Here is a 26680-nt window from a genome sequence, read left to right on the forward strand (position 1 = left end):
CTGGACATGAATTTGTTGCTTGTCTGGAGCGTGCTATGCAATGAGGAAGTGACATCTGGTTGGTGTTTTCATGTGTGACTACTGCAGAAATAATTAGTAATGACAACACATATACAGTATATTCCTATTTACTCTGCTTAGTAGTTGACTGATGCATGAGGCCAGTGTGACCTGAAATAAACGGTGGATCCTGCCAACTAACCGCAAGAAATGGTCAATTTTAACACACAAACTAAAAATGCCTCTGTGAAGATGTTGGTCACATACACCTCACATCTGAAAATGATGGAAATTATATAAAGATAAAATCACTACTGCATTAGAGTAGATATGACAGCTTTGTCATAATAGTCTATCTCTGAGCCTGCCTACCATAGATGAAGACGAAAAACCCTCTACACAAGTCAGATAACAGTGCAAGAAAAATTCCCCTTGACCGTAGCGGCTGATCAACTGATGGTCTGTACAGAAAGACTGACAGCCTTTCTTATATTCATTTTAGCAAAACAGTATGGGTAAACATTGACTTAGAATTGTCTCATCTTCAATTTGATCATGGTTGATTGGAATGTCTCTGTCTATGAAGATAACAGAATTAGTAGTCCATTAGTTAAGCAATCATGACTTGTAGCTTCTGTACTATGATGATTTTGCTGTATCTGACAATCTTGTCACAGTAGAGCAGGCAATATGATGAATATCTTGCACAAGTTTGTTCTTTCAGCTTCTTCCTGTAGGACAGCAATGTGTGTGTTTGAGCAATGTGGGTGTTCCAATCTTGCACTCTCCCTCTTTTTTAACTCAGCAGCATACATGCAAGAACTTAAACTGCAGACAGACAACCAAATGCTACCAGTTGCTTTGCAATGTGTTCCAGTTAATGACTTTCTAACAAACTGGGAGAACATTTCAAGCAGGTACCAACAGGGCTTGTCTTAATCTCCGTGCTAGTCAATCTTTTTATTAATTACTTGGTAGGTGAGCTAGAAAGTGCACTTCTAAAACCAGCAACAGGCACTGAGCTGACTAAGTCTGCAAGCAGTTGGAAGGTGTACGGGTTTTAGCTGGGATAGAGTTAATTTTCCTTGCAGTTGCTGATATAGTGCTATGTTTTGGATTTGTGATGAAAAGAGTGTTGATGACACATCCCTGTTTCAGTTGTTACTGAGCCGTGCTTGCACAGCGTCAAGGCATTTTCTGTTTCTCATGCTGCCCTGCCAGCAAGCAGGTTGGAGGTGCACAAGAAGTTGGGAGGGGACACAGCTGGGACAGCTGACCCCAGCTGACCACAGGGATAGCCCACACCATATGACATTGCGCTCAGCAATAAAATGTGGAGGAAGAAGGAGGAAGGGGGGGGACACTCGGAGTGATGGTGCTTGTCTTCCATAGTAACCATTACGTGTGATGAAGCCCTGCATTCTTGGAGATGGCTGAACACCTGCCTGCCGATGGGAAGCACTGAATGAATTTCTTGTATTTGCCTTGCTTGCATGTGCAGCCTTTGCTTTACTTATTAAAGTGTCTTTATCTCAATCCATGAGTTTTTTCACTTTTACCCTTCTGATTCTCTCTCCCTTCCCACTGTGGCAGGGTTTGAGTGAGTGACTGTGTGGGGCTGAGCTGCCTGGGGGGGTTAAACCAAAACAGAATGATGAACAGGGTAAGAATTCAGAACAATTTTCCTAACAGGGAGAAATGATCCCAAAGTATCATGGTGAAATCTGCAAAGACAAGTACAACATGCTACTGCTAGGAAGAAGAAATTAAATTCACAGATACAAAATAAAGAGTGACTGGCCAGCCAGCAGCTCTGCAGAAAGGGACATGGGAGATACAGTGGATCACAAACATCTTATATATGTAGGCCATGGAAAGTGTTTATTCCATCCTAATTGTCACTAACAAGATCTCAGCAAAACTCCACTCTGGGGCACTACTCTCTAAGACCCCTGCAAGCTGAAGACTGCCCAGAGGAGAGCTGAAAGTAAAATCAGAGGCCTCCAAAGCATTACTTATGAAGAAAGGCTAGGAACTGGGCTCAGTGAGGCTGAAGGAAGAGAATTCTTGAGGACTTAACACATTATTAGCTCTCCAATACATAGAAGGCTGTCAGAAGAAAGTTGGTCAGCTGTTCATCTGGAGCAGGACATGAAGAAGCCAAGATTCATTTGTAGCCACAGAAGATTTAGGAGGGATAATAGGGAACTTTCTGGCCCTAGGGATATGAAAGGACAGGAATAGATTGCTCAGGGAAGTTGCAGAATGATCTTAATTGAATGATTTTAAGAAAAGTTAGACAGAGATCTGTGGTGGGTAGTAAGCACGCATCTGACTTTCTCATGGCTGGTAAAGGGAAAGCCATCCCAGGCCTGTGGGGGCATCATCCTTCCTACCTTCTCTGTGCCACGTTCCCTGCTGGCCAGCTGTATCTCTTGGCCAGATTGCTTCTAAGCCTGACAACCAAGAGTATCTGTCTTCGACAAAAACCCTGTCCAGAAAAATTTTAAAAGTTGGGAAATCAGTTCTCTCTCTTATGTCCTGATCAAAGCCTAGCTGATGCATTTCCCTTGCCACAGCAAGCACCATCGTGTTGATAGGATCTGCCTGTTCGATCTCCCCCCACTTCTGTCTCAAAACTTAAGATATGAAGAATAACATAATGTTGTACAGAAGGGAATAGAGATCTCTGAAGTCATCAAAAAAAGCCAGCTAGTTCCATTTTAAAATATACCAGTTCTGAACTGATCATGAATTGATACTAAAAACTATAGTACAGGAGATCCACTTCACCGCAAAATAAGTTGGCCATGGACTCACATTAAATTACTTCTTCTCTCCCTCGGGCATCTGGTGATGAAGCCCGATGCCAGTCTGCTGCTAGCGTGCGGAATAGAGTGAGCTGTGAGTGAAGGTTAATATTTTATCTTCTGTAGTCTTAACTTACAGAAACAGATCAGTGAATATGAACCAAAGAAAATACATGCAAAAAAGCAAAGCAACAGTTTGAGTTCTGCCTTTATAATGAACTGGTTTTTAAAAGGTTGACTGCTTGACACCCTGTGTTAATTGATTACAGGCAGCCTGCAGATGTAGTGTCTGAAAAGCAACTTTTGCATGGTGTACTTTCAGAATTCCTGAGACTGATGTTTTCTCCAGAGGGCATAAGAAGAACATTTTTTTTTCAGTCCTCCAGAGACCAGCACTGACTCTATGTCTTGACTTGGTCTGAAGGGAATTACTAGATGCTTGAGACATTCAGTCAAAAAAATAACAACCCAGACTGACTTTAAAGTGGCTTTACCATTTGGCAAAAGAAAAGCTGAGGGCTTGTGAATCTTTCTGCTGCTACTGCAAAATGAAAAATAAACAAAAATGTACAAAATAAGATAAATATCCCTTTGCTATAACTTGGTTATGCCCTCGAGTTACATGATAAAAACAGAAACATGCCACAGATATCTGTTGTCTGTTATAACGTGCTGTTCCTACAGTACTGATGTTTGTCAGAAGCTGCAATTTCATTTAGTTTATGTAATTTTTCTAACAGATCTTACTGAAATATTTCTGCATTGACACAAGATATTTTAGACCATCTATTGTGCATAACTATAGAGAAAAGCAAGGACAAAATGCCAGTACCTGCGTGACCAAAAAAAGAAACACAGGCACTGAAAAGTTGAGTATAGCAGATTTTCACAGGATAGTTCGAACTTTGCCTCCATAAAACAACTGCATTGGCACTTGAGATACCCTCTTGGTGGTTTTAAGACTTACTGGCTTGTGAATTCATAGTTGGAAAACTACTGAGGAAAGTAAATGAGTCCTCGACATGTGGGAGGCCATGATGCCACCAACACCGACACATTGCAAGTTCCTAGAATCATAGAATGGTTTGGGTTGGAAGGAACCTTAAAGATGATCTAGTTCCAACCCCCTGCCATGGGGAGGGACACTTCCCCCTAGACCAGGCTGCTCAAAGCAGTTTGAGGCTGCTCAGCAGCCTCAAAGATGTTACGAGGGAATGAGGGATCAAACCACGTTCCTCAGGAACAGGGCAGGGACAGGGCAGAAGCTATGATGGGATGCTCAGCTGCAGAGTTGTGCGGTCTAGGGTTGGGACTGGCCCCTGTGATCCCTCAACAGCCGGCATGTGTCAATGTCTCCCATTGACACCACAAGAGTGCTTACATTTCACCCGACTAATCCAGGAAGATGCTTGCCATCCCCTCCCACAGGCTGGCCCCATCCAGCCATCTGGTCCTGTGTGATTCCTTCTGCAGGCAGGGGAATGCCATGGGAACGCCACTGCTGGGATGCTCACACGCAGACATGCACACGCACTCGCGCGCACACACGCCTCCAGCCTTCTGCTTCCAGCACTCCCTTGCATGCCTTTTCTTTGTCAGTTCTACTTTCTTCCCCAAGCAGCAGTAAGGATTTAGTAAAAGCCCGTGGGTCCTCTGTGTTATGAAATTAGGTCTCTACAGGTGCCAGCAGAATGCTGTGCCTTGGCATCCAAACAGCTTTGCCTCCAGTTAGTAGATAAACTGAATTTCCTCTCGAAGCTAAAGCACTCTTCGTCCTCGCCTCCCCTGGATCTGCTTCCCCTGGATCTGCTTCCCCTTATGGCCACAGAATGCAGCACCGAACCACTTGAAATGGCGTTAGAGAAATCCACCACGGACACTTGAGAAATCCTGTGACAGCACTATGAGGCAGATAAGCAGAGGCAGGGGGGAGAGGAGAAAGAAGAGGAATAGCTTTTGGAGACTTCTTGGCAGCAAAGTCAACGCTTGAAATATCTGTGGGGAGTTTGAAAGCATTTCCTAACATCAAAAATGCGAAGAAGAAAAAGAAATTTTGATCAATGGCTTATTGCCCTTGATCTAAGCAAAAGAATCCTAGCCAGTCAGAAATAACAGAAATCTGTTTTATTGTAAAGCTGAAGTTTTCTGTGTTTTGACAGCTGGGGCTCATGCTTTTGGCTGGGTTATTTGCCAGCCTTAAAATATTCATCAGCAAGTTGCCAGGTTTTTGTCCTTTCAAATTGAACACAAACGATGAAGGAGAAGGTGCTGGAGAGATTTTAAGCACGAGTTCTCTGCCCTAAAACAGAACTTTGTGGCCTGAATTCACATGACCAGAAAAAGAGGTTTCCACTCCCTGGCCAAGTTTCTGGTGAATCACTTGCTGGTCACAGAGCCAAGATTTTCTTTCTGGAGCATGGGAAGCAGTGGCTCATTTGTGATGAAGACAGCCCCCTCGCCTTTGTTGAGAGGAAATGGATTAACAGTATGTATTCTGTGCACAGGTCTTGAGAGAACTGAACAAAAATATTCCAGATTAGAGAATCCTTAGCAAAACCAAACTGGAATACATGTTAAACTGAAAAGTCAAATCTAACTCTGAAAATGGTCAGTGAAATATTGGTGTTGGTGGCTCCAGGATCAACTCAGATGTCTTACAGAGTATCCAAATTAGAATCACAGAACTTATTCTTTATCTTTTTGATGCAAACCTTTACATTTCCTTTACATTATTCCAATGTTCCTTCCTCTTAAAGCTTTCTTCATTTTTATGCACTTATTCTAAGAATTCAAACCAGGCTCTTCTGCTCTTGGGCAGTTTGTTCATTCTTACGTCTTGTGCTGTTTCCATTTAGTCACTTAGTTGTTATCATTCCATTTCATACCTGTACAACTTAGGGGGCCTTCTTAGGTGAACCGGTTACGAAATGAAAAATATTAAATCATTTCATATCTGCTGGGAAGACTGAATTCCTCTTCCAAAAATTCAGGGTCAGTGATATTGACTTTGTATCTGAAAAATCTACTTTCATCAACTCTGTCCTTAGCTTCCTTTACTCATCCCAGGGCGACCACTATTTTTGTCATGCCATTTTGTATCTACAAAGTCCTTGCAAGTGCTCAACACTTCACTTTTGAGACTGATCATTCATTTTCTGGATAAGGAATTACATTTCTTTAGCGGATATGAAACGATAACAAATCCTCTTGACTCAGGGACAAGTTAATATGAGAAGAAGTTGCAATGCAGAGACTAACACTGAGGAAGTGAAAACTGCAGGTGCACTACCATGTAGGATCAGGTCCTTCAGGCTGTTTCAGTCCTACCAACTGACAGCTTAAACAGACAGCTGTAATGTGAACTAAGGCCAAAGAGCATCTCAGAGTTTCCAAAGCCAAATTTTCAAAGGGCCTTTGATCTAGTCTCCAACCCTGTGTAAAGACAGTGTGGGCGACTAAGCGTGCAGGCGGCAGGTCTGCACTGAGGAACGTTGCCTGGTGGGACCGGGCACTGGGCTGCAAATTAGGGGAAGGCAGAGGAAGGCACTGGCAGAAAGGGGGAGCGGTGGAGAGGGAAGTCTCTCTGGTCGTGTCTACACTGGCATATGAAACAAGGCCAGGATTTAGCATCAAACCCTGGTCCGCATCCATTAATCATTGTGGGCTGGGCTTATATCAACTAGCACTCTCCCAGGACAACTTATGGGCATGGTTTGGGCCATACCATGTACCAGGACTGTTGTCAATGAGCAGTCTGGATGCAGTCACCCGATTTTGGATGAAGAAGAAAGCTTGGAAGTGTGGATGCAAATCATGCAAGGACACTTGCAGGGCCAGAAAACAGGCCTTGGCTTGTTCTATTTTGTAATGTAGTCCTTAGACCAGGATCATGCCAAACATACTGTATCATTTGAGGAATGCAGCTATTTTGAGCAGAAGGACTGATATTTAAGAAAGTGAGTGACACTGGTGAGAACAGACAGATGTTTACTGATTCAGTCTTCACATGCAAAACAGTTGATGCACGTTCAAAATAATTTTCTGAAGATGTGTCTCTTGTGATCTTAACATCAGTAAACAGTGGCCCAGTGTATTTTCCCATTTGTTGTGACTTGCTCCTCCAGATCCTGTATATATTCCAGGGACACAGTCACTAAATTTAAAGCTGCAAACAGATTTGTTCTCTCAGCACACTTGTAAGAAACATTTAATTTTACACTGCCAATTTTCAAATATTTCTATATACTCTGGCTAGGTAAAACAGTAAGGAATTGGTGTAACTCACTGATGAATTAATGGCTTGCTTGCTAGTGCAAGCTCTTATTTTCCTCTTTAGCAGATATTGGGCCGAACATTTTGGAAGAGTTTAATCAAAATCCTCATCAAAAGCCAAATGAGTGGATTTTAAAGAAAGTTTAATTACAGTGGTCAAACCACCCAGCATGATTTGCTTGATTTGATTAACGTAATGAGGAGCACATTTAATGAGAAATGCATTAATTCATTCAAACAAGTGGTTTTATCAGAGGTATTAAGCATCAGCCCAGATTATGTACAGCAGAAACTATTATAGCAAAAATTGACCGAGGTCAAAGCAGTAGTCATGCCATAATTACAAGCTCTCAGCTGTAATCTACTGGTTGAACTTGGGCCGTGCTCATCATGACTGAAAAAGCAGGGTCCCCATTTAAAAAAGTCCCCAAATCACAGGGTTTTTCTTCCATTCCACAGCTAGGATCTCCGTCCCTTTCTTTCAGATGTTCAGAAGATTCAGGAACTGGGACTGAACTCTCTGAGTTGCAGATGGTTACACATGCAGATATTATTAGCAAATGATGGAGCGAGAGCTCAAAGGACACCTGATACCACCCCCACACCCTTAAAGGAAGAAGAGTGTTCCCCATTTGCTCTCTGTTCTACCTCCGTCCTGTCCTTCCGATGTCTTTGGGACACTCCTGTTCCTAACCTGGAATAGAGTGACTTTGGGGGAGAATTATTATTTTCCTTCTGGGAAAGAAAACCTCCTTTTCGAAAAAGAAGAAAAATTTGCCTTAAGCAGGAAATATTTGAGAAAAAGAGGAAAGAGTTTCCTTTACACCTTGGTCTCTTAAACTGCCTGATAAATTTCAGCCCCTATATTCCAACTGTCCTCTTTCAGGACGCCTCCCCGCGGGCTTTAGACAGCACCCTTCACCTCCACCCTCCCCACTGGCATCCCTTCTCCAGTGCGCCTTGCTATATCTCCCAGCAGCTGCTAATGCTCCTATGCTGCCCTGACCACTGTTACCTCTTTGACTTCTGCTCTGCTCTCTTGCCTTTATTCAGTCCTCAACTTGTTATTCCTGTAGTGTCTGCACTGCCTCTGTGTGAGCCGCCTTTCCTGCTGCTTTGTACTGCATCCGTATAGCACTGAAACAGCTTTGATTTTCAAGCGCTCTACTTCTAAGCCTGCTTGGCTGCCAGAGCACTTTTTGAGCACTGTTGCACAGTGGACTTAAGCACTATCTATTGCTTAGTCTTTCATCATCTACCACTGGCAGCTGGCACCCGAGAGCAGCTTTGAAACTGTTCCCTAAGTGGACAGGAGGCTGGTCAAGGAGCTGAGAAGCGGAGCACAAGCCCAGTTGCAGATAGGATCCTCTGGAGTTAGGTGCAGACTGACAAGTGAAGACTGACATGGAGGTCGTATTTTACCTCCTGATAAGGTCAGCAGGAGTATGACAGTAAGACGCTATTATTAGGATGCCTAAATGAATGTAGGTGCCAAGGTTCACCTGCAGATTTGGAAGTCCTGATCAAGACCTTCAGGAAATAAGCTGAAGTAGAGGACTAGAGAGGACAAAAAACAGACCTACGGATTTATTTGCTATATTAATAGAAGATGAGCAAGAAAACCACTCCTGTTGAGCTGAAAACCATGATCCTTGGAATTATTTCTGCCACTTGTCTTGAAACCACAAGGAAACAAGAGTAAACACTGGAATCAGAGTCCCTTTATTTTAGAGAAACCTTGGGATGTGCCTATATCTGACTGCTGCACACCAACAGTAACCCGTGATATTGGCATATAAACATTTGCACAGGGGAAAGCATTAACAGTGACTACCTCACCAGTACAGTCAGGAAGCCTGTTCCCAAGGTAAAGACAATTCCATCTTGGAACAAGCAACCCAAATAGCATATACAGACTCACTACAGCAGCCACCCCTTGATGTTACCTTTGGTATCCCTGAATGAAATCCAGGTGGGAAACCATAAAACATAAATTGGTAGAAGATCATACCTTAAAATACTTTTTCTCACTATCTCCCAGCATGGCCTTCAAGCAGCCAACCAACCTTGCTAAATTTATCATCTGAAGAAAATTTCCCAAGCACGAATAAATCTGACTATATCAGAACGATAAATGCAAAAATTGCAATTTATCTCCATAGCCCTCACAGAAACATCTTCTACAACAGAACTGTGAAAACCGGTAAATCCTCAGCACGTCCATCCCAGAATGCAAACTGCTTCTTCATACGTACCGTATGCCCCCTGTACTGTAATGAACCCACACTGACAATCAGAATGAGAAAGAAAAATGTGGTTAATAACAAGAGAATGTTTCCCGAAACAGCCATTCTCCCTTTTACCATTCAGCCCTCATCCTCAAGGGAATTCTAGAAAAGAAACTGGAAAGATGAAGCTGGGATTGAAATTAATAATTTGATGGGACATCAAAAATTGTTGATTCCAGCAACAATACTTATTTTATGGCACATCACAATTTACCTCAGATACGACTTGCTAATCTCGGTTTCTCAGGAGATAATTACCTGTGCATTTCTTCCGTTCTGTGTTCAGTAGAGCTGAAGACCTTATTACCGCTCCTCTTACTAACATCCCCTCTGTTCCTTTCATCTCAAAGTACCTGACTGATTAATATAATGAAACTGAACTCAGATAAATTGCTTCCAATCTTTGCTTATCTGGCAGTTTGTTAGTTAGCTTCTGTTTTTTGCCCCTCAGACTTGTCTGTTTTTTCCTATCAGATGTACTGATAACAGATATTGCCTCTCCCCGCAGATATTCCTTCTGAGTGTTATGAATGTTCCCTGTTTACCAAAAAACCTGCCCAACCAGCCTCCACTTTGGAAATATCAAGTGTGGTTCCAGATATGGCTCCAGTTCTGACTCACAGATTCCTTTTTGAATAGTTATATGTCTTTAGTCTGGCATTATCTAAGCTCTCAACTGTTTCAAAGAAATATTTGGCTTTATGCAAAGAACAGGAACACAAGTTAACCGGCCAAATATCAGTCACTGCTTCTAAAAGGAAAGAAAGCATCATTAACTCAGATCTTTCTAAAATTAAGGTGAAATATGACATTCAGGAATATATTGTTCAACACAGGGCAGTTATACACTACCCAATCCAGTCAGAGATAAAAATTTTGTCACTTCTCTCTGATACTTCCCAGGTACTGAAATGGTCTTTGGCAACGCTCATTGCAATGATGTGGTATATTATTTGCTTCTCCCCCTCATCCATGGAGCTCAAGAAACCTGTAACTTTACTTCCCTGCATCCAAATTCAGTAACTTAAAGCTGTAAAAGCTTGAGAAAGGTTAACCAGTATCTTAGGAAGGGACCCGATATAATTTTGCCTAGGAAATTTCAGTGTGCAGTTCCACATAAATTAAAATATATGGACCTAAAGAATAGCATGATATGTTTTAGGAAGTATTAAATATGCCAGTACATAAAGCTCTGAGGTAACACGCACATGTACCACCTTCTGCCGAATACCATATAATTCCTTGGACTTGCAGAAGTAGCACATATTGTTCCGCTCGCACAGCATGCAGTCCTCGATGCACACTTGGAAGTTATCCTTTGCAAACAAGTATTGAAATTTCATATCCCGAACAGAAGTTCTACACCCTTCTCTCACCGAAAGGCACTCAGAGAAAATTCAAGACAGGATTAAGTTTTAAAACTTGTATTCTTCATCTTGTGAAACTACGGGTTATCTGGGACCCTGACTACACGTAAGATCTGCAACCTCAGCATTACCATGTACAAAGCAACTGTTTACCCCATATGTGCCACTCAACACAGAAAAGGATTTTTTTTTGCCGTCCAAAAGAAAAGCAAACCGCCACATCTCTTCCTCCTACTCAGACACAAAGCAGGAGCTTGCTTCCAGCAGGCAGTTTCTATCAGTGGGCTCTGCTAGGCAGTATGGAGATAGCTCTCAGCATTGATAAATAGGAAGTGCTAACATGATGTAAACATTTGGTGAAAGCAAAATATTCACCAACAACCTAAAAGGCTGGGCGCTTAAAGCAACTCTCCATGCTTCATCTGTAGCACAGCAAGGTGTACAAGGGACAGGCACTCAGATATCAGTCCCACTGCTGGCTCCTACATGATTGAACCTTCAGTGCATGGTACTTACGTCCCAATGAGCCGTATTTAATTCCCTTCTCCCCTTTTGGCTGTGCCACTGCAATGAAAGTTTCTGCAGGAAACAGATGTTTCTGGAGCAGTAAACCATCTCCTGTCATTCATAATCCAGTGTTTTACTGTGTCTGTGGCACCTGCCCCAGGGCTGGTACCACCATCACCGTCTTCCACGAAATGAGGCAGACGGCTTCTGACTTGGCCATCCAGTTTTGGTGACCAAGAGCCCGCTATAACAGCTTTCTGCACCATTGTAAATTTGCAGATCCGGGTGCCGATCGTTGGAAGAAACACACAAATTCAGCCCATTAGTGGCTCAACCCTGTTTCCCACCCACGAGTGGGTAACGCGAGAGCAGCACCAGGGATGGTGGGGGAGAAAGGATGAAGCGTGAAAACAATGTGAGATGAGGATGCCCAACCTGCCAGGCGATGAAAACCAGCTTCCACCCTCCCGTGTGGTGGCAGGGTCCCTCCTTGACAGCCCCATGGGAGGGAGGGGCAGTGGGAGTGTGGGGTGCAGCGATGGCACAGTGGCCCTTACCTTCTCGTTCTTCCTCTCTTCAGCCTTGCCAGTGGGGCCAGGGGTGACAGGGCCACCCAGCGGCCCGCTGCCAGCCTCACCGTTGAGGTGGGCCGCGCTGACGTTGGGTGGGGTGATGGCGGCGGCGGCAGAGGTGAGGGGGATGAGGGGCCGGGCCCCTGGGGCGGGTGGCTGGTGGCCGTGCTGCGGAGAGATGGCGGGGTGAGGCCGGATGGCTGCTGCTGGCAGGCGGGAGGGTGAGCTGGGCGTCCGCAGGGGCGAGACCGTGGCTGTGGGACGCTCTGGGGCTGGCACCGAGGGGTGAGCTGTGGAGGGAGGACAGAGCACGGTTAAGACCTCCATGAACTAACTGCCATGACTTGTCCCTTTGGTGGCCATCACTGCCATGAGGCATCAGGGCTCAACAGAGAGCTAAGACCTTAGCCTTAACCCAGGATAACTCAGCTTGCAAGTGGTTTTGTCTAAATCCTAGAAATTCCCCTCCTGGCTGCGAAAGACCTGTCTGCAGTCACCAAAATGGCCAGTCTTCCCTAGAGATGTGACTGGGGAATGGCCTGACCACCTCTGCCCATGCCTGGAAATAAATAGCAAGCCTACTGTGTTTTTAAAATACCTTATCTTATTCCAGCTAAGCTGTTTTCTCAACCTCCGGGACCCCCTCCTAACTTGACAGGTTTTGGAGCAACGCAACTTGAGACCTAAAGGGTTAGCCCAGATGATCCACACCGACCTCGCAGACGGCAATTACAAAGGAAGGTCTCTTGTTTCAGCCCCAACAAAATGATCAACAGCACATCACTGTGCTGCACAAGATAAATTAAGCAGAAATCCACCAGAGGATTTCTGAGCTCAGCCTCGTCTCTGCCAGCAAAGTCCCTAAGGGACTATGCAGTGCCTTTTAGTCTTGCTGCCCCTGCTGAGGAAACCCTGCCCACAAGCACTAGGAACCAGGAATTAGCACTCGTCTGTTTAACGGTGGCCATGTCACACTGCTGAGGTCAGCTCTCTAGGGATTTGGGAGCGTGTTGCGTGCCTCACATTGCACAAAGTATGAGAAAGCTCCAGGTCTACTTCCACGATGATGTTGCCTTTGACTTCCGGGTTGGTTGATTGCTTAGGTGTAACACTCCTTCAAGTATGTACAGACCAGAAGCCGAGTCCACACTCAGACATCCCCTCACTTAAACAATTCAATAGTAGGACTGGCTGGAAGATGCCCATTTCACAAAATGATTTCAAGGTTTCGTAGTCTGGTTTAGTTCTGCCTCAGTGTAAAACTTGAACCTTTGAACATTTTTCTGAGCAGAACCTACTCACCCGCCCCACAACAGTCTCAGGACATTCACCTGGGATGTGAAAACATAGGATCTGGTCACTGCACTGTTCCTCTGCGGAGAATAGCTCTGCGAAGCTGTCTATTCCTTTGCAACCTGAGCCAGGACAGCTTCATGGCTCAAGTCTGGTTGAACTACATCTATTCCTTTTTGTTAAAAGCTTTGAGTCCAACAAATCAGCTTTTCTTTGACCAAGAAGCATTTTTCTTGAAAATTTCTGACCCGCTCTGATCTGCGGTTTTCGTACAAATTCATCCAAAGGACACATTTTTACACAGGACCAGCTGGAGTTCACTCAATTTATAACTGAGCAACAATGCTAGAACAACTCAAACCACTATTTTTTCTGTTTCTATGGTTAACACTGACACCCATTACCAGGGATTGAAACAATAAGGAGTGACGTTAATCATACTCACTACACCTGCTGAGCACTCCTGCCAGAAGGGAATTTCATCCCCCAACCTTTTGCCCTATTATCCCAAGGGATACTGAACAGGATGGGCCAGCGATCATCAGATTAACACCTCCAAAGTTCACATGACTCTCCCTCACGGTAACTCCTTGACTCTATAACATCTCTTTTTATTAATGTTGCTCACAGCAAATCAACACAACTATCATTAACCTGTCTTGAACTTGATGTGATTTTACTGTGTAGCATGAGGAAGGGCCTAGAAGTTGTTACTACAGACACCTTCAACACTATTCTTACTATTACTTACCATTTCCCCCCTCCCTGGATTACCAAGAACATATACTGGAAAGTGCAATTCCTTTCTAGAGAGCCAGACAGGGCACCACTGGTTAACTTGAAGTGATTCCCTCCTTCTAGTTTCCCCATTTGGGACCTCTGTGATGAGCAACCATTGCTGCCAGAAATCTAATTTTCCAGGATGGTTAAGCTTGCAGGGTCAAGGTTTTGAACTACTGGCTGTAGGGATCAATGGTTTTCCTAAATTTAGAGGAAAAGCGTAATAATGGAATTTCACTGCAGGTACCTGGATGCAGAAGGCTGATTTGCTAATCATATTAGGTACATTACTTCTTTCATATAGGGCTCGGTGTTTCCAAACACAAAAGAAACAGAAAACACAAAAGAGACAGAAAAGTAAATGGCCTGAGAAAAATCAACTCTGAGCAGAGCTCTCACATTTTATTCTGTAATTTCATCTGCTTACTGTTACAATGTATGCCTTTGCTCTGGGATCTCTGGATCTGGACTGTGCTGCATCAAACATGCTATTAATTAGCAATGCTCACTGAAGGCTATTTTTGTTCTACACCACTCATATTTCATTTTGGGTGTATTCCTACATTAGTGGCCTTGTGCAAAATTGATTTGTTACTCATGTATATTGCAAGCCAACAGAAACGTGACTTGAATACTGTGCCAGCTTGCCTCCCTTGGAAAGCTTTTCCAAAAGTCAGTGTGCATTGCCCTGTCCTGCAGGACTAAAGAGACCTTTTGAGGGGCTCTGGTCTGCAGGAGACTGGTGAGGGCATTCATTATGGAGAAAAATACTGATAATAATTAAAAAAACCCCCTTTATTTATCCTGGCAAAAGTTTATTTAATTAAAACAACAATCTCATGAACCTTCTGGAAGGACTGAAGAACTCCCCACTTCGGAGGTTTTGGAGCAGCTCTGTGGTCCCTGGATCACCCTGCCTGTCAACTCCTTGGCACTTTAAGATGTCAGAGTGGAGCAATCTTAAATCAGGGAAGCTGCTGGAAATGTAGCACAGCAGCGCGGTGGAAGGAAGGTGTGGGGCATGCCAGGTGTGTGGGGCAAAATGATATGTCACCTGAGTTTCGGGGAAGCCTGTCTGCCTGTCAGCATGGGCACAGGAGGCACCAGGAGCACCTGAACACTTCCTGAGAGCCTTGCCCAGGAGGGAACGTTTCTGCCTTTGCACTGTAAGAGCAGAAGGGCTTTTGGAAAGGTGTGACTTGAGGGGAAAGCATCACTTTCTCAACTAGGCAAAAAGAAGATAAGTCAATTATTCCCCAGTGTGACACAGATGCCGTGTAAACTGCCACCGTTTGTTGAGCAGAGTCTGCACTGTTGGATATTCAGATTCACACATATTTGATTACGTTTCCTTCCCTTTGGTCTGGACTGTGTAGGAGGTGAGAGTAGGTGGTCATAGCGGTGCCTTCTGGCTTCAAAAGGTATGAATCCATGACTTACACCGCAGTGTATTTCTCATTTGTGCTTGCTCTGTTTTGTATCTAAGACCTCAGTTTTCAGCAGTCACAGTCCTTACTGATATGCCTTTGTAAACACAATGGCTCACATCCCTATAAAATATCAGAAACAAAACATTTTAAATTTTGCTATAAAGTTCCACCACAGGATTTACTTTTACTTTATTCGACATCAGAGCTGCTTAACATCAGGGAAAAGGGAATAAATTGTACTCTAGAAAATTGTGCTGTACATCAGAAAGGGAACCTGGAAAGAACAGAGGCCCCCTGGTGTGAGAAGCTCTTATTCTCATTTCAAAAAGGTGGCAGTATTTTTCAGATCTTTTGCTTTATCACTAATACCGGGTCCTGTTCTGCCTAATAAATACCTTTCATCCCTGAAGCCCAGTGAAATGCTTCTTAATTTTAAGTCGTGTACTACTTGCCCTGCGATAAGGGCAGTATTTTTCCATCAGCAAGCCAACTGGACTCAGAACTGTTAATCTCCTCAGTATGCAGGGTGCTTGCTTTCACTCAGATAAATTGTATAAATATTTGTAAACACTATAATCTATTTCAGCTGTAGCAACAGAACAATCTGATAAACACAACGTGGTTCCCAGAGATCAATAGAAGCCCATAAATATTACAAGCAAATAAAACATACTCTATTCCACATTGACTGAGCTGTGACTAAAACGAGAAAACAAGCGGCGGATTCGAAAGGCTTGCGCTCGAGGGGTGAGACATCAATCCCGCCGACACAGGCCGAGAGGCACCGGCGGGGCTGCACACATACCCATCTGCATGGCGTTGCGGGTCTGGCTGGCTGGCTGCTGAGCTGAATACCTCAAGCAGTTATTCAGCTGCGGAGAGGCCGCCTGTAGCTGGGGATGCGTCTGAGGAGCAGTGATAGGAACAACCGGTCTGACAGCCGTGGCAGCGTTGGTGTGACCAGCCCCGATGGGGTGGATGGTTCCTGGGGCTCCTTTTGTTGTCACAGCTCCCCCAGCTCCGCTGTTCCTGGGCTGCCCGGCTCCCACCGGCACCCTGCATGGAGACAAGGCACAGCAAAAGCACACTGCGGAGACGTTGATACCCAGCCACAATGCTGATGAGCGCCCCCAGGTACTTAGGGGGTTCAACATGATATCCTCTCAGGTGTTGAAGTAAATCGAGATATAGATGTATATTTATCTTTATAGGACACAGTCATAAGCATGCTGGAGATATTTTCACCCTTTCATCCTATGGGAAGAAGTGCAGGGTAAAAAAGGAAAAGATAATTTTTCTCATCACTTGTTTTCTTAAGCTACTTTTCTGTCTGAATACTTCCTAGTAAAATCACAAATCTAAATTCAGAAGAAACGGATATCTCCCAAATGTCATTTTGCGTGCCAGAGGCTATTTTACAGGCACTAATGGAGTGATAATTAAAACAGACTCAGAGATCTTTTCTTAGGACCAAACCTGCATACAGCCCCACAGGGTGAAAAAAAAGATGGATAACACCAGGTCTGTGTGTGGCTGTTGAAAGGGACTGAAAAGCAGCAGACATGGCAGGGCTTGGCTTGGCTGAGCACTTACCTTACCAGTGTAACCAGCCCTAGCTTAGATTTGCTAAGGAAACGCAAAAGAGAAGGGAATGCAGCTGACCTTACTGAAAAGAAAATCCAAACAATAATCGGCCCTTCTTTCACTGCTCACTTAAACTGTATGAATAGTTTGTATTTCATCTGAGTGGTTGGGTAGACCTCAGAGGGAAGGAACGAGGCTCTTTGTCCTATGCAATGAGTTCAGCAGGTCTTGATCCTCTTACCACTGAGCTAGAAACTCTCTGAGGGGGGCAGGAGATCACTGGGGCGGACAGAAGGACACCAATGGACAAACTCAGCTGCTGCTCAGCAGCTCTTTCTCTGAGTTTCTTACAGAGGTTCCTGAATAATTTCCTTCCCCAGGAGTAGACGCCATGAAACAGAAGGTTCATTTTGTGCTGTTCTCTCCTGGGCTGCTCCATGTGCCAAGGTCCTCCTCCAGGAAAGCACAGCAGAGGGGATATGGTGCCGAACAAAGTATGGTGGAGGACGTGGAAATGAGACAGTGCAGGGGGTTAGCAAGGGAGGAGAGGATAACAGAAAGGGTGCAAGGCCAACCTATGGGGGTTGGGATTGGGAGAACTTCTGGGGCCCCAAAATTGTTGTGTGAGAACACAGAGAGGTGAAGAGCAGAAAGAAAGAGTATGCTAAACAATCTGTCCCAGTTCAGAGGACAAGAAAGACAGAAGAAGCAACACTAAGAGTGGAAAAGGGAAGAGCCAAAAGAATGAAATTCTGATGGAAAGAAACCCAAACACAGGCTGCAAGATATGGTCCAAAAGTGCAAAAAACAGCCATCACCTCTGCCCAGTCCCTGCTCCCCCCAAAATCACAGGAGGAAAAACAACACTGTAGTGTCATAAAATCCTTGACTCATCTCATCGTGCAAGGTTTGCCCAGATTACATTTTGCTAAATGAACCTGATTTTTTTTTTAATACAATTTTTTTTTCATCAGCCTCCAGGTAGGGAAAAGCTGGGAATCCCACCAGATGGAAATCTTGACTGTCTGTCATCTGCTGTGAAGAGCTGGCAGGATAGCAGCAAGGTTCAGCTGGAGCTGCCTTGGCCATCTGCACTAGATGGAGTTTGCCAGAAAAGCACACCTAATAGTCCACGGAAAGCTGTGTTCAGGCAAACATGCACACCGACAGGTACAGAAACTGTGACTCACACAGAGCTGGATAGATGTTGGATATGGCAAATTTTCTCTGCTTGTCTGTCCATTTAAAGGGTCTTGTCCTTTTTCCACCATGTGTGGAGCACTGCTCCACACGTGCTTTGGCATCTTGTAAATCTAGTTCCGTGTTATTAAATTCATGGGCAACTTCTTTTTCTTGGGTTTTGTAGGAAGTGGCAGAAAAACATGCATGAATCTAATTCTCTGCTTTGCTGTCAAAGGGGAACAAAGTAAGTAGAAAGTGCAGCAAATAGGAGATTTTGTCGCTATCAGATTTTTCTCGCTGTTCTCACTGAGGGTGATTTACAGAGGAACTTAATTAGCTCACAGGATCATAAATATAATCATAAAGCTGCTTTCGGGTTTTGTGGAAAGCACTTTTGCCCTTTAGCACTTCTCTCTGTCTTGTTCTAGCTGTGACATGCCGCATTTAATAAAGTCTTGCTGATTCAGATCACCAACACTTCAGCACAAACTTCTTTACTAATTAAGAGCTGAAGAGGCAAGGAGTGAAGGCAGCCAAGGGGCTCTATAAAATCAGGTAAATACATTTAGGTTGATGAACAGTGAAGACCCCATGAACTAATGGGGTTTTTTTTGACTGAAATGTAATATTAGGACTGTCAGCAGGTTTAGTTATCGTCTTCTAATCCGCTCTTAACTTTTGGTCTTGCTCAGTCCACATATTATAAGCTTGACATAAACTGAAGATGGAACAAACCTCGATCAATTTTTCAAAATCAACACTGTCTGAGTTATGAGGTGCCTTTCTCTGGAGAGGAGAGAAAGATGGTGGAGACTGTGGGCATGTGGGAGGAGAGACTGAGAGCATATGAGGAGGAGTGAGTTCCATTTGCAAACCCATGGTTGCTCTAAAGGATATATGGCCATACACATGGCAACATTGGCCTGCAAGGAGCATGTGGGGCAAAACAGTCTAGGACACACTGATGAACTTTCTCCTCAGCTTGAAGACTACTTCAGAGTGGGCTCTAGATCAGAAACACCCTTTGATTTGGTGTTGTCCAATACCAAACTCTGACAAATGGCATTCCTCCCCAAACATGCTATTCTTTCCTTTTCTCTGCTTCTGCAACTGAGACAAAGGTAGCTAAAATCAGACAATTTACTGAACTCTCCTACCACTTCTGAATTTTAATGGTTCAAACATTAGTCTTGATCGAAATGATCCAAGACCTTTGATTTAAGAAAAAATCTATATGAGGAGCTACTGATAAGCAAGACACAAGCATTCCTTATATTGTTTATCCCTGTTACATGTCCAGTAGTTTTATAGCAATAAAAAATCAGCCAAGAGCTTCTTTACAACAGTAAAACCTGGGCTCATCAGACTGTAAAATCGTAGGTTGTAAATGCCATCATCTAACATAACTAGTGAAGTCTTCTGGGAACATAGATAACCCCATGCTACAACCAGCAAGTTTCGTTACCCAAGTATGCATTGCCACCAGAAAATTTCTGGAAGGGGAATGTGATTTCAAAGCAGAGCTACGTTATTTTCAGCATCCTCCAGACTCAGAATCCCTCTCAGCCCCAGCTCAGACATATCCACCTTGGCCAACGGTCCTCACCTTGAAACAGGCGTCACGTAGTTGCCTGGGAAGACGCCGGACATGCCGCTCCTCAGAGATGTCCCCTTGAACCAGCCGTCCTGGCACTTCTCAATGACCCGGTACATCTCACCTTTGCGGAGCTCCAGCTCATCGTTCTTCTGAGGCTTGTAGGCATACAGGGCTAGGTAGCTGCAGGGAGAGGTCACACAAGAAGAAAGCACACAGCTGACACCAACCACCACCTGTCCCACTTCGACTCCAGCCCCACAGAGCAGACGGTGAGTAGAAACACTGCTCAGAAACGGTGGTTAAAAAGGGACATCATTACAGCATACCAAACAAGAAATGGCAGAGGCAAGATCAACTGGATGCTAAGACAATAAGGAAATAACTAATGAGATTAAAGGGAGGGAATAATTTAGAAACTCATAGGACATCCTTCTCACTCAGGGCACAATCAGAGCAAAACACTGCTGCAAAACAGCACTGAAGGGAAGGACTTAGCATCAGTTCCAGAAGGACGAGGCAATTACAGAGACAGCCAGAGTAACCAGGACTCGAGCAGGAAGGCTTTGCAAAGCCTAACGTCTGGATGAAGTATATATTTGTATGCTCCAGGGTGGAAGCCACCTCTACTGTGGATTTTCAGACGAAACTTTTCTTATGGGTAGGTTACTTCAAAAACATTTAAGTCAGCTTTTCTTGCAGCTCTCTCAATGCTATTTATGCTGGCCAGTTTTAGACACAACACACCAAACCATTCTGAACTGGTACAGTAATTCTTGTATTATGTGGGTAAACCAAAAAGCGACAGAGGGCCAAATTCTGCAAGGGAATTTTTATTTAAGCCAGTGAAGTGGAAGAATTTGGCTTTGGATGTTTTGCAGGCAAGTATTCTAATTAATCTTTAATAGAGGACCTAATATGTAGAACTTTTTATTTATTTAATTACAGCTTTTATTTATTCTCTTTGTTTAGAATCTTTCTTTTATCTCTCTTTTGTTCTTCCGTTACTACTTCAGGGACGTGTCTAATGTTGTGAAATGACAACAACTTAAAGTCCCTAAAGATATTCTCTCTGTTTAGAGAGATTCTTCTTGAAAATTAAGAATGATTGCTTGCACTTTGGGGAATAATGGAAAGTCAGGATAGGATAGCAAGAGTGCGCACACAGAACAACACTTTCTTTGTAAATACCAGTATTTTTTTAGTACTGTAGCCTTTCTACAAATGCAGAAATGGATGTCTGATAATTCTTGATCAAGGTTGTGCCTTCTTGAGTTTTTTTTTTATTTGTGCTTTCCAGGCATTGCAGAGAGATTAGGACAAATGGGGAAACACTTACAGAAAGTGCATTTACACTACAAAGTGCAGCAGAATGCTCTTAGGCTCGGGGGTGGGTGAGAAGAGGCTTGCTGCCCACCTTAGAGCAGCGAACCAGAGAAATAATGAAAACTATAACCATTGTGATTGTAGACTTGCAGCCAATAAAAATGATACATGTCTTTTTACTTCTGCTCTCCAGGAAATATAATTGAAGAATAAATCCTCTTAGTTTTCCTGATTCTACTCCTTTATGGTACCAGTAGATTTCCTTATTTTTATTCTGAAGGCAGTAAATAAACAGCAGTAATGAGCAGAATATGAAATATTTGGTAACGGCTCCTTGGGGCGTGCTTAGGCTGATGTGCCTGTCTTTGTTTACCACGTGCACGGGGTACAAAGACCTAATCAGAAACTGTATTTCATTAGTCAACAGATGGGAGAAACCATCCTGCACATCTTTTGTTTAGTCTATATAACCAGGTGGTCCTGAGCAGGTCTGTAGCTGTTCACCTGATGGAAAACATGAGGCTACATATGAACTGAAGAACATTAAAATGCATCACCCTGACATAAAATAAGGTTGCATGCTTCAGTGCTAATCCTTCAGCACTGCACTCTGCTAGGACATAACAGAAAGTGCCAGACTGCACTCACTTGGGGGAGCAGAAACTGCGGCTTTGACTACCCCTTTTTAAGTTGCTGCTTACACAGGGCTCATATTCAGAAGGTATGGGTAAAGCAGGAGGTCAAGGACAGAGCATTTTAGATAGACTTACTTAGCCCTTTCCCCAAGGGGCTACATGTAATAATGTAATTTACAGGTTGAGATGCTGGAAGAAGGTGCAAGGAAAATTACCCTAAGTGGATCATAGGCTGCTTTCCCTTGCAGCAATCTCCAGCTCTCCTACTGGTTTCTTTCTGTTCCTCCCTGCAAATTCCCCCAGCTCAGCCTCCAGTAAGCCTGAATATCCAGTATCACAATGAGCCTACGCATCCTCTTTAGAGAGTATTAAAATCCCTGCAGAGACTAAAAGAAGGAGTACGACAGCCCAGCCTGGACAATATGCCAATGCTGACCAATCTCTGTATGGCTAAACTGCTGAAAACTTGTATGTGATAACCACATAACGTGACCGTGGGACAATGGAGGGCATCAGCACTTTCTTCATGGACTGGCAATCCCACCACCTGTGCGGGGCAGTGAGGATGCCTGTCCCTTGGGGGTTTCCTCTATTAGTCTGCAATGAGCTGGGGGCTTCTCTGACTCGGCAACAGGACCAGCCTGGGTCTGCTGCCTGGCTGTGGATGGCATGGTAGCCCTAAGGGGACAGGCGTACGCCCCATGTGCTGGCAGAAAGAGGGCTGTGGAAGAGCTGGTGGGACGCCTGCTCTCACACATGGCTGAAAACAATTTGATTGCAGGCAGCTTCCCTCCCCAGAAAGGGTTTCTGGGCTTTTTCTCTGGCAGGGAATCATGTCTAGTGATCCCATTTGCTGAGGCTGATTTTGCCTTAAACCAAAGCCTTTGGACTTGGACACGTTTCACCATTCTCCACATTTTAAGTGTGAAACCAGCAAAATCTACAACTGAGAAGGAAGTGTTAAAACAACAATCTGAAATCTCGAAAAATGTAATAGCAAGTTATTCTGGGCTATGGGAATCAGTGAGGCTAAGGGTTAGGGAGCAGGACCTAAAAGAAGCTAAAATGTTTATTAAAAGTTCCCTAAAAAAAGGCCTAAGTGAGAAGGTAGCTCATGTTCTTGGCCTCGGGGAGCTGCCTGTGACTATACTTACAACGCAGAAGCCCCAGGGCTCTGTGGAGGGTTGTACCTCCCCAGTTCTGCTACAGCTTTCAGATAACGCTTCCCCTTTGACTGGAACTTGGCTCGCAAATGCAAAATGACAGACCGGATTACGAGGCTGCTTCACAAGGGAGACGACAGGAGAAGCACGGGAGGGGAGACTTGCTGAGGCACAGATGCAGGGGCATTGCCAGAGAGCTGGAAAACGTCCTGATTCAGCAACTAAATACTGGAAATACTGCCAGTTACTGATTCCCTGGGCAACGTTTGAAATAAATTTGTGCCCTACTATGTGCCACACAGACTGCACAGGGTGACCACAGGGTGATGATAAGACCTCTCTGGGGGGCAGTGAGTGATGTGCGGTATGAAGATCAGGTATGAAGGTCTCACCTTAGTAGCCAAGAACAAATCTGTTTTGGTTCTGTTCCAACTCCCCTATTCTCCTTAAAGCACATTTGCTATGTTATTTTATGATTTTGTTTGTGATTTCAGACCTTGTTTTAGCCATATCATAAAACTTTAAAATACTGGTGTGCGTATGTGTGTGTATGTCTATATAGTTCTACTGCTTTCATAAAGTATATGTGATGAAAGGAAAGGGTTCAGTAGTTTAACTAGACAGGTACCAGATAAACCAACCAGGCTAGAAGACATTTATTATAATGAAGTCTACTCTTTTTGTTCTATATCTAGTCAGCCTTCTGTTATTCTACACACTATTCAATAAGCCCATATGCCCATGATATGAAGTTCATTTGTTGCATTTGTTTATGGCACTGAAAAACTGCAATTGGGTCATTTTTTTCTGGTTAATGATGAATGTACCATGTGTTTGATTGCATGGGACTACACCAGGAGATTTTCTCTATCTGAGAGGCATTCCATTTGCTTCACAGTGATTCATACAGCTGTAATAAATATACCAGGAGCCTAAAAGGGCTCACAGAGAAAGGGGGAAGTCTTAATTTTCTCTACTCATTTTTCAGCTTCAGCAGAGGGTGGGTCAAGTATGAAATTGCGATCTCTCCCTTCTCAGAATGCTCCTGAGCTGAGATTCAGGCTTTCAGATTTCAAAATCTTGCACACACACACACACGATTGGAAACAAACAGTGCGCAGGGACTGAGATGAGTTGCTTACATATTGAGGGGGAGCTGGACCTTCGGTGGTGTTCCCTGGTCTCCAATTATTGCACTTGTCCTGGGACCAGCCACCGTGGCTGTTCCAATCGAAGAGGAATCCTGAAAATACACAAAGAAGAACATACGAGGATTAAGATGATGCCCACCATTTCCTAAAATGCTATGGGGTGAAGGCACAGAGGAAAAAAAATCACATCTTTTATCAATTTGCAGGCTTTCTAACTTCATGATACTGCATTAAAAAAGACATCTTTAAGCCTTACACGTTCTAAAAATACATTTCTGACACAGGGGATATTAGGTTATTAAGAGCTTTTCCATGTACCTGTCAGAGAAATTTAGTTATACCTTGCATTCAGATCTTAAAAGTTTTAGAACACAAAACTGCTTGACTGCTTTGTAAAATCAACTCAACATGTAGATCTCTGCAATAGTACCTTCTTTGGTAAATGTAATCTTTTCCCCTCAAAAGCTTGTTTGAAAATTTGTACTCTTTTGGTTAATGGTTATGGATCTATAGAGAAGAAGATACTGTTCAATTTCCAAAATGCAGTCTCATCTCTGTATGCTGTTTTTATCATCAAGAATGTTCTTCTCCTTAAGAAAAAGGTGACAACACAACCCACACCAGGAGTACGTCCGAATGGAGAAAGTAGGAGTTCACTCCCTTTTTACCACAGCAAATAAATCCCCGCTCTCATATAGAGAACTGGGCAGATCTTTTCCAGCTATTAATGTTGAAAGGCAATTTTAAATGTAATAATTCATTTTTCAAAGCTTAATGTTCAGCAAAAGTATATAGGACAAACACTTTTTTTTCTGAGTTGTCTCACTGAAGTCCCCATTCATCTATGTCAAAAACGAATCCTGACTGGAAACTTCCCCTGAAGTAATGCCAAGGGCTGTAGCAGCAGATCTTTGCTGCAAAGATAAGATAGAGCTGGTCTGGTGAGACTTCTAATGGTTTACTTGAGTAGAAGTCTTTTTTTAGTAAGTCTAACCAAATGTTGCATGCACATCCATACGCAGAATGGCTCTAAAAAGTAGGATCCAAAGTTTATGCAGAAATTGCAGGTCCAGACAGAGCCTGTTACATACAAAAAAAGATTCTGAGCAGTTCACAGACATCCAGTGCAGCTTTTCTGTTTCCAAATGCTATCTAACAAACAGCAAATATTGATTTATTTTGGGACCAAAAACATAGGGACATTTTATTGCACTTACAAATGACACTGAATTAAACCAAGACTTGCCACTTAATTAATGGATTTCAAGGTCATCTCATTCCAAAGAAGCCCACATAATTATTACAGTGTCATGTCTTAATATTGCGTTGCTAATCTACATTGCTTTGCTGTGTATTAACACAATATCATTGGGAAATCATGCAGCAAAATATGAAGGCACTGCTCTATGATTCCACAGCTTTTGGCAACAAGCAGCAAGCTGTCTCCTCTCTCACTAACATCTACGCTCAACCATGAAGTCGTAGTGACAAGTACCTCTCCTTTTCCTCATTATTTTCTCTCACTTTCTGGCTGCTTGCTCAAACAAGGAAGGTTCCAGGCAGCTCTTAGTCCTCTGTGTAAAAGTAAGAACTCTTTCCAGTTCTGTGACTAAGGCTTTATTAATCCTGCCTGTCACGTCAATGAGATAATATCAATTTACAGAAGAAAACCCCAACCCACCCAAAAATGTAGGAATAGTTCGAGAATGATCCCTCATTTGTTATTTTGAGCTGGTAACGAGGTTAGGGATTGTGGAAGATGTTGGACAGAGAGACCTGGCAACTGCCTCACCCAAGAGGTAAGTGAGAAATTGGCTGGTTCAAACTTCTTCATGTTCTGCCACCAGTGTATGCCTGCCCTAAGCTACAGAAACTGCCTCCAAGAAAACAGAAAACAGATCGGTCCCCACCCTTTCTTGGTAGGACAAAACACTTTGGTTTTACCTCATGAAAAAACCAGACCTGAGCGAACAGCCTCAGGATGCAACCGTAAAGGCAGAGGAGATCACAGCAGTGTAAGACACGTGCTTCCTTAGCTCCTGCGATCCTCTCCCCACACACCTCGGTGAAAGCAGAGTTTGTAGAGGTGCTGCTGTCCCAGCCAGGAGTGCCCACTGCAGGCACCCTGGGCTAAGCCAGCCTGTCTCTGCAGAGAGACCAGTTGAAGCCCGGAGAGCAGCGTAGGTGTTAGCGTCATCCATTCGCCTGTTCACACCGACAGCGGTGGCTTCTGTGGCGTCTGTGTTCCTGGAAGCATGAGCCCAAATACCTTCTATGAGCTATTACGCTTGTGCTAACATACAGTCCTAGGGATTAAGACATCATGTAATTGTCATTCAGTGTTGCTAGATGACAAAGTTGCTTTCTTCCCTTGAATAATCAACAAGAAGTCTCCATAGTCCTGTATGTTCTCTACCCACCTGACATTCAGTTTCTTGCCTATAGCCTGTTACTGTAATATTGTGGCATCTGGTGCCAGCCTGGACCCTACAAACGATTCATTTTTGCACTTTGCACAGCCTAGTATCATATGCATTCAAACTCTAAGTCAGTGCTGCCTCCTGATTGTGCTCCAGTTTTTCTTTAGCTGCTCTCCCCTGCAGGCTTTGACACGATGGTGTACTTGCCAGTCTGCCTATGACCCCACTTTTCATCATCAGGTTTTACTCCACAGGACCCGCTGGCCTTCCACTGCATTGACTTCAGCTCCTCTGTTCACATCGTGG

At 43.8% G+C, this 26680-nt stretch overlaps 1 protein-coding gene across 1 annotated transcript in view; it reads right to left on the reverse strand.

Annotated features, from left to right (window-relative positions):
* The window catches only part of SH3RF3 (SH3 domain containing ring finger 3), a 251374-nt gene that overhangs the window by 25789 nt on the left and 198905 nt on the right, over positions 1–26680 (reverse strand). Inside the window, exons 5-8 of the mRNA XM_054203839.1 lie at positions 23946–24046; positions 19692–19862; positions 16125–16375; positions 11802–12106 (exon numbers count right to left, since the gene is read on the reverse strand). Coding sequence (XP_054059814.1) covers positions 11802–12106; positions 16125–16375; positions 19692–19862; positions 23946–24046 — 828 coding nt within the window. The remainder of the gene's footprint in view (positions 1–11801; positions 12107–16124; positions 16376–19691; positions 19863–23945; positions 24047–26680) is intronic.

The sequence above is a fragment of the Rissa tridactyla genome, chromosome 1 (assembly GCF_028500815.1).
Source record: "Rissa tridactyla isolate bRisTri1 chromosome 1, bRisTri1.patW.cur.20221130, whole genome shotgun sequence".
In the NCBI taxonomy this organism is placed as follows: domain Eukaryota; kingdom Metazoa; phylum Chordata; class Aves; order Charadriiformes; family Laridae; genus Rissa; species Rissa tridactyla.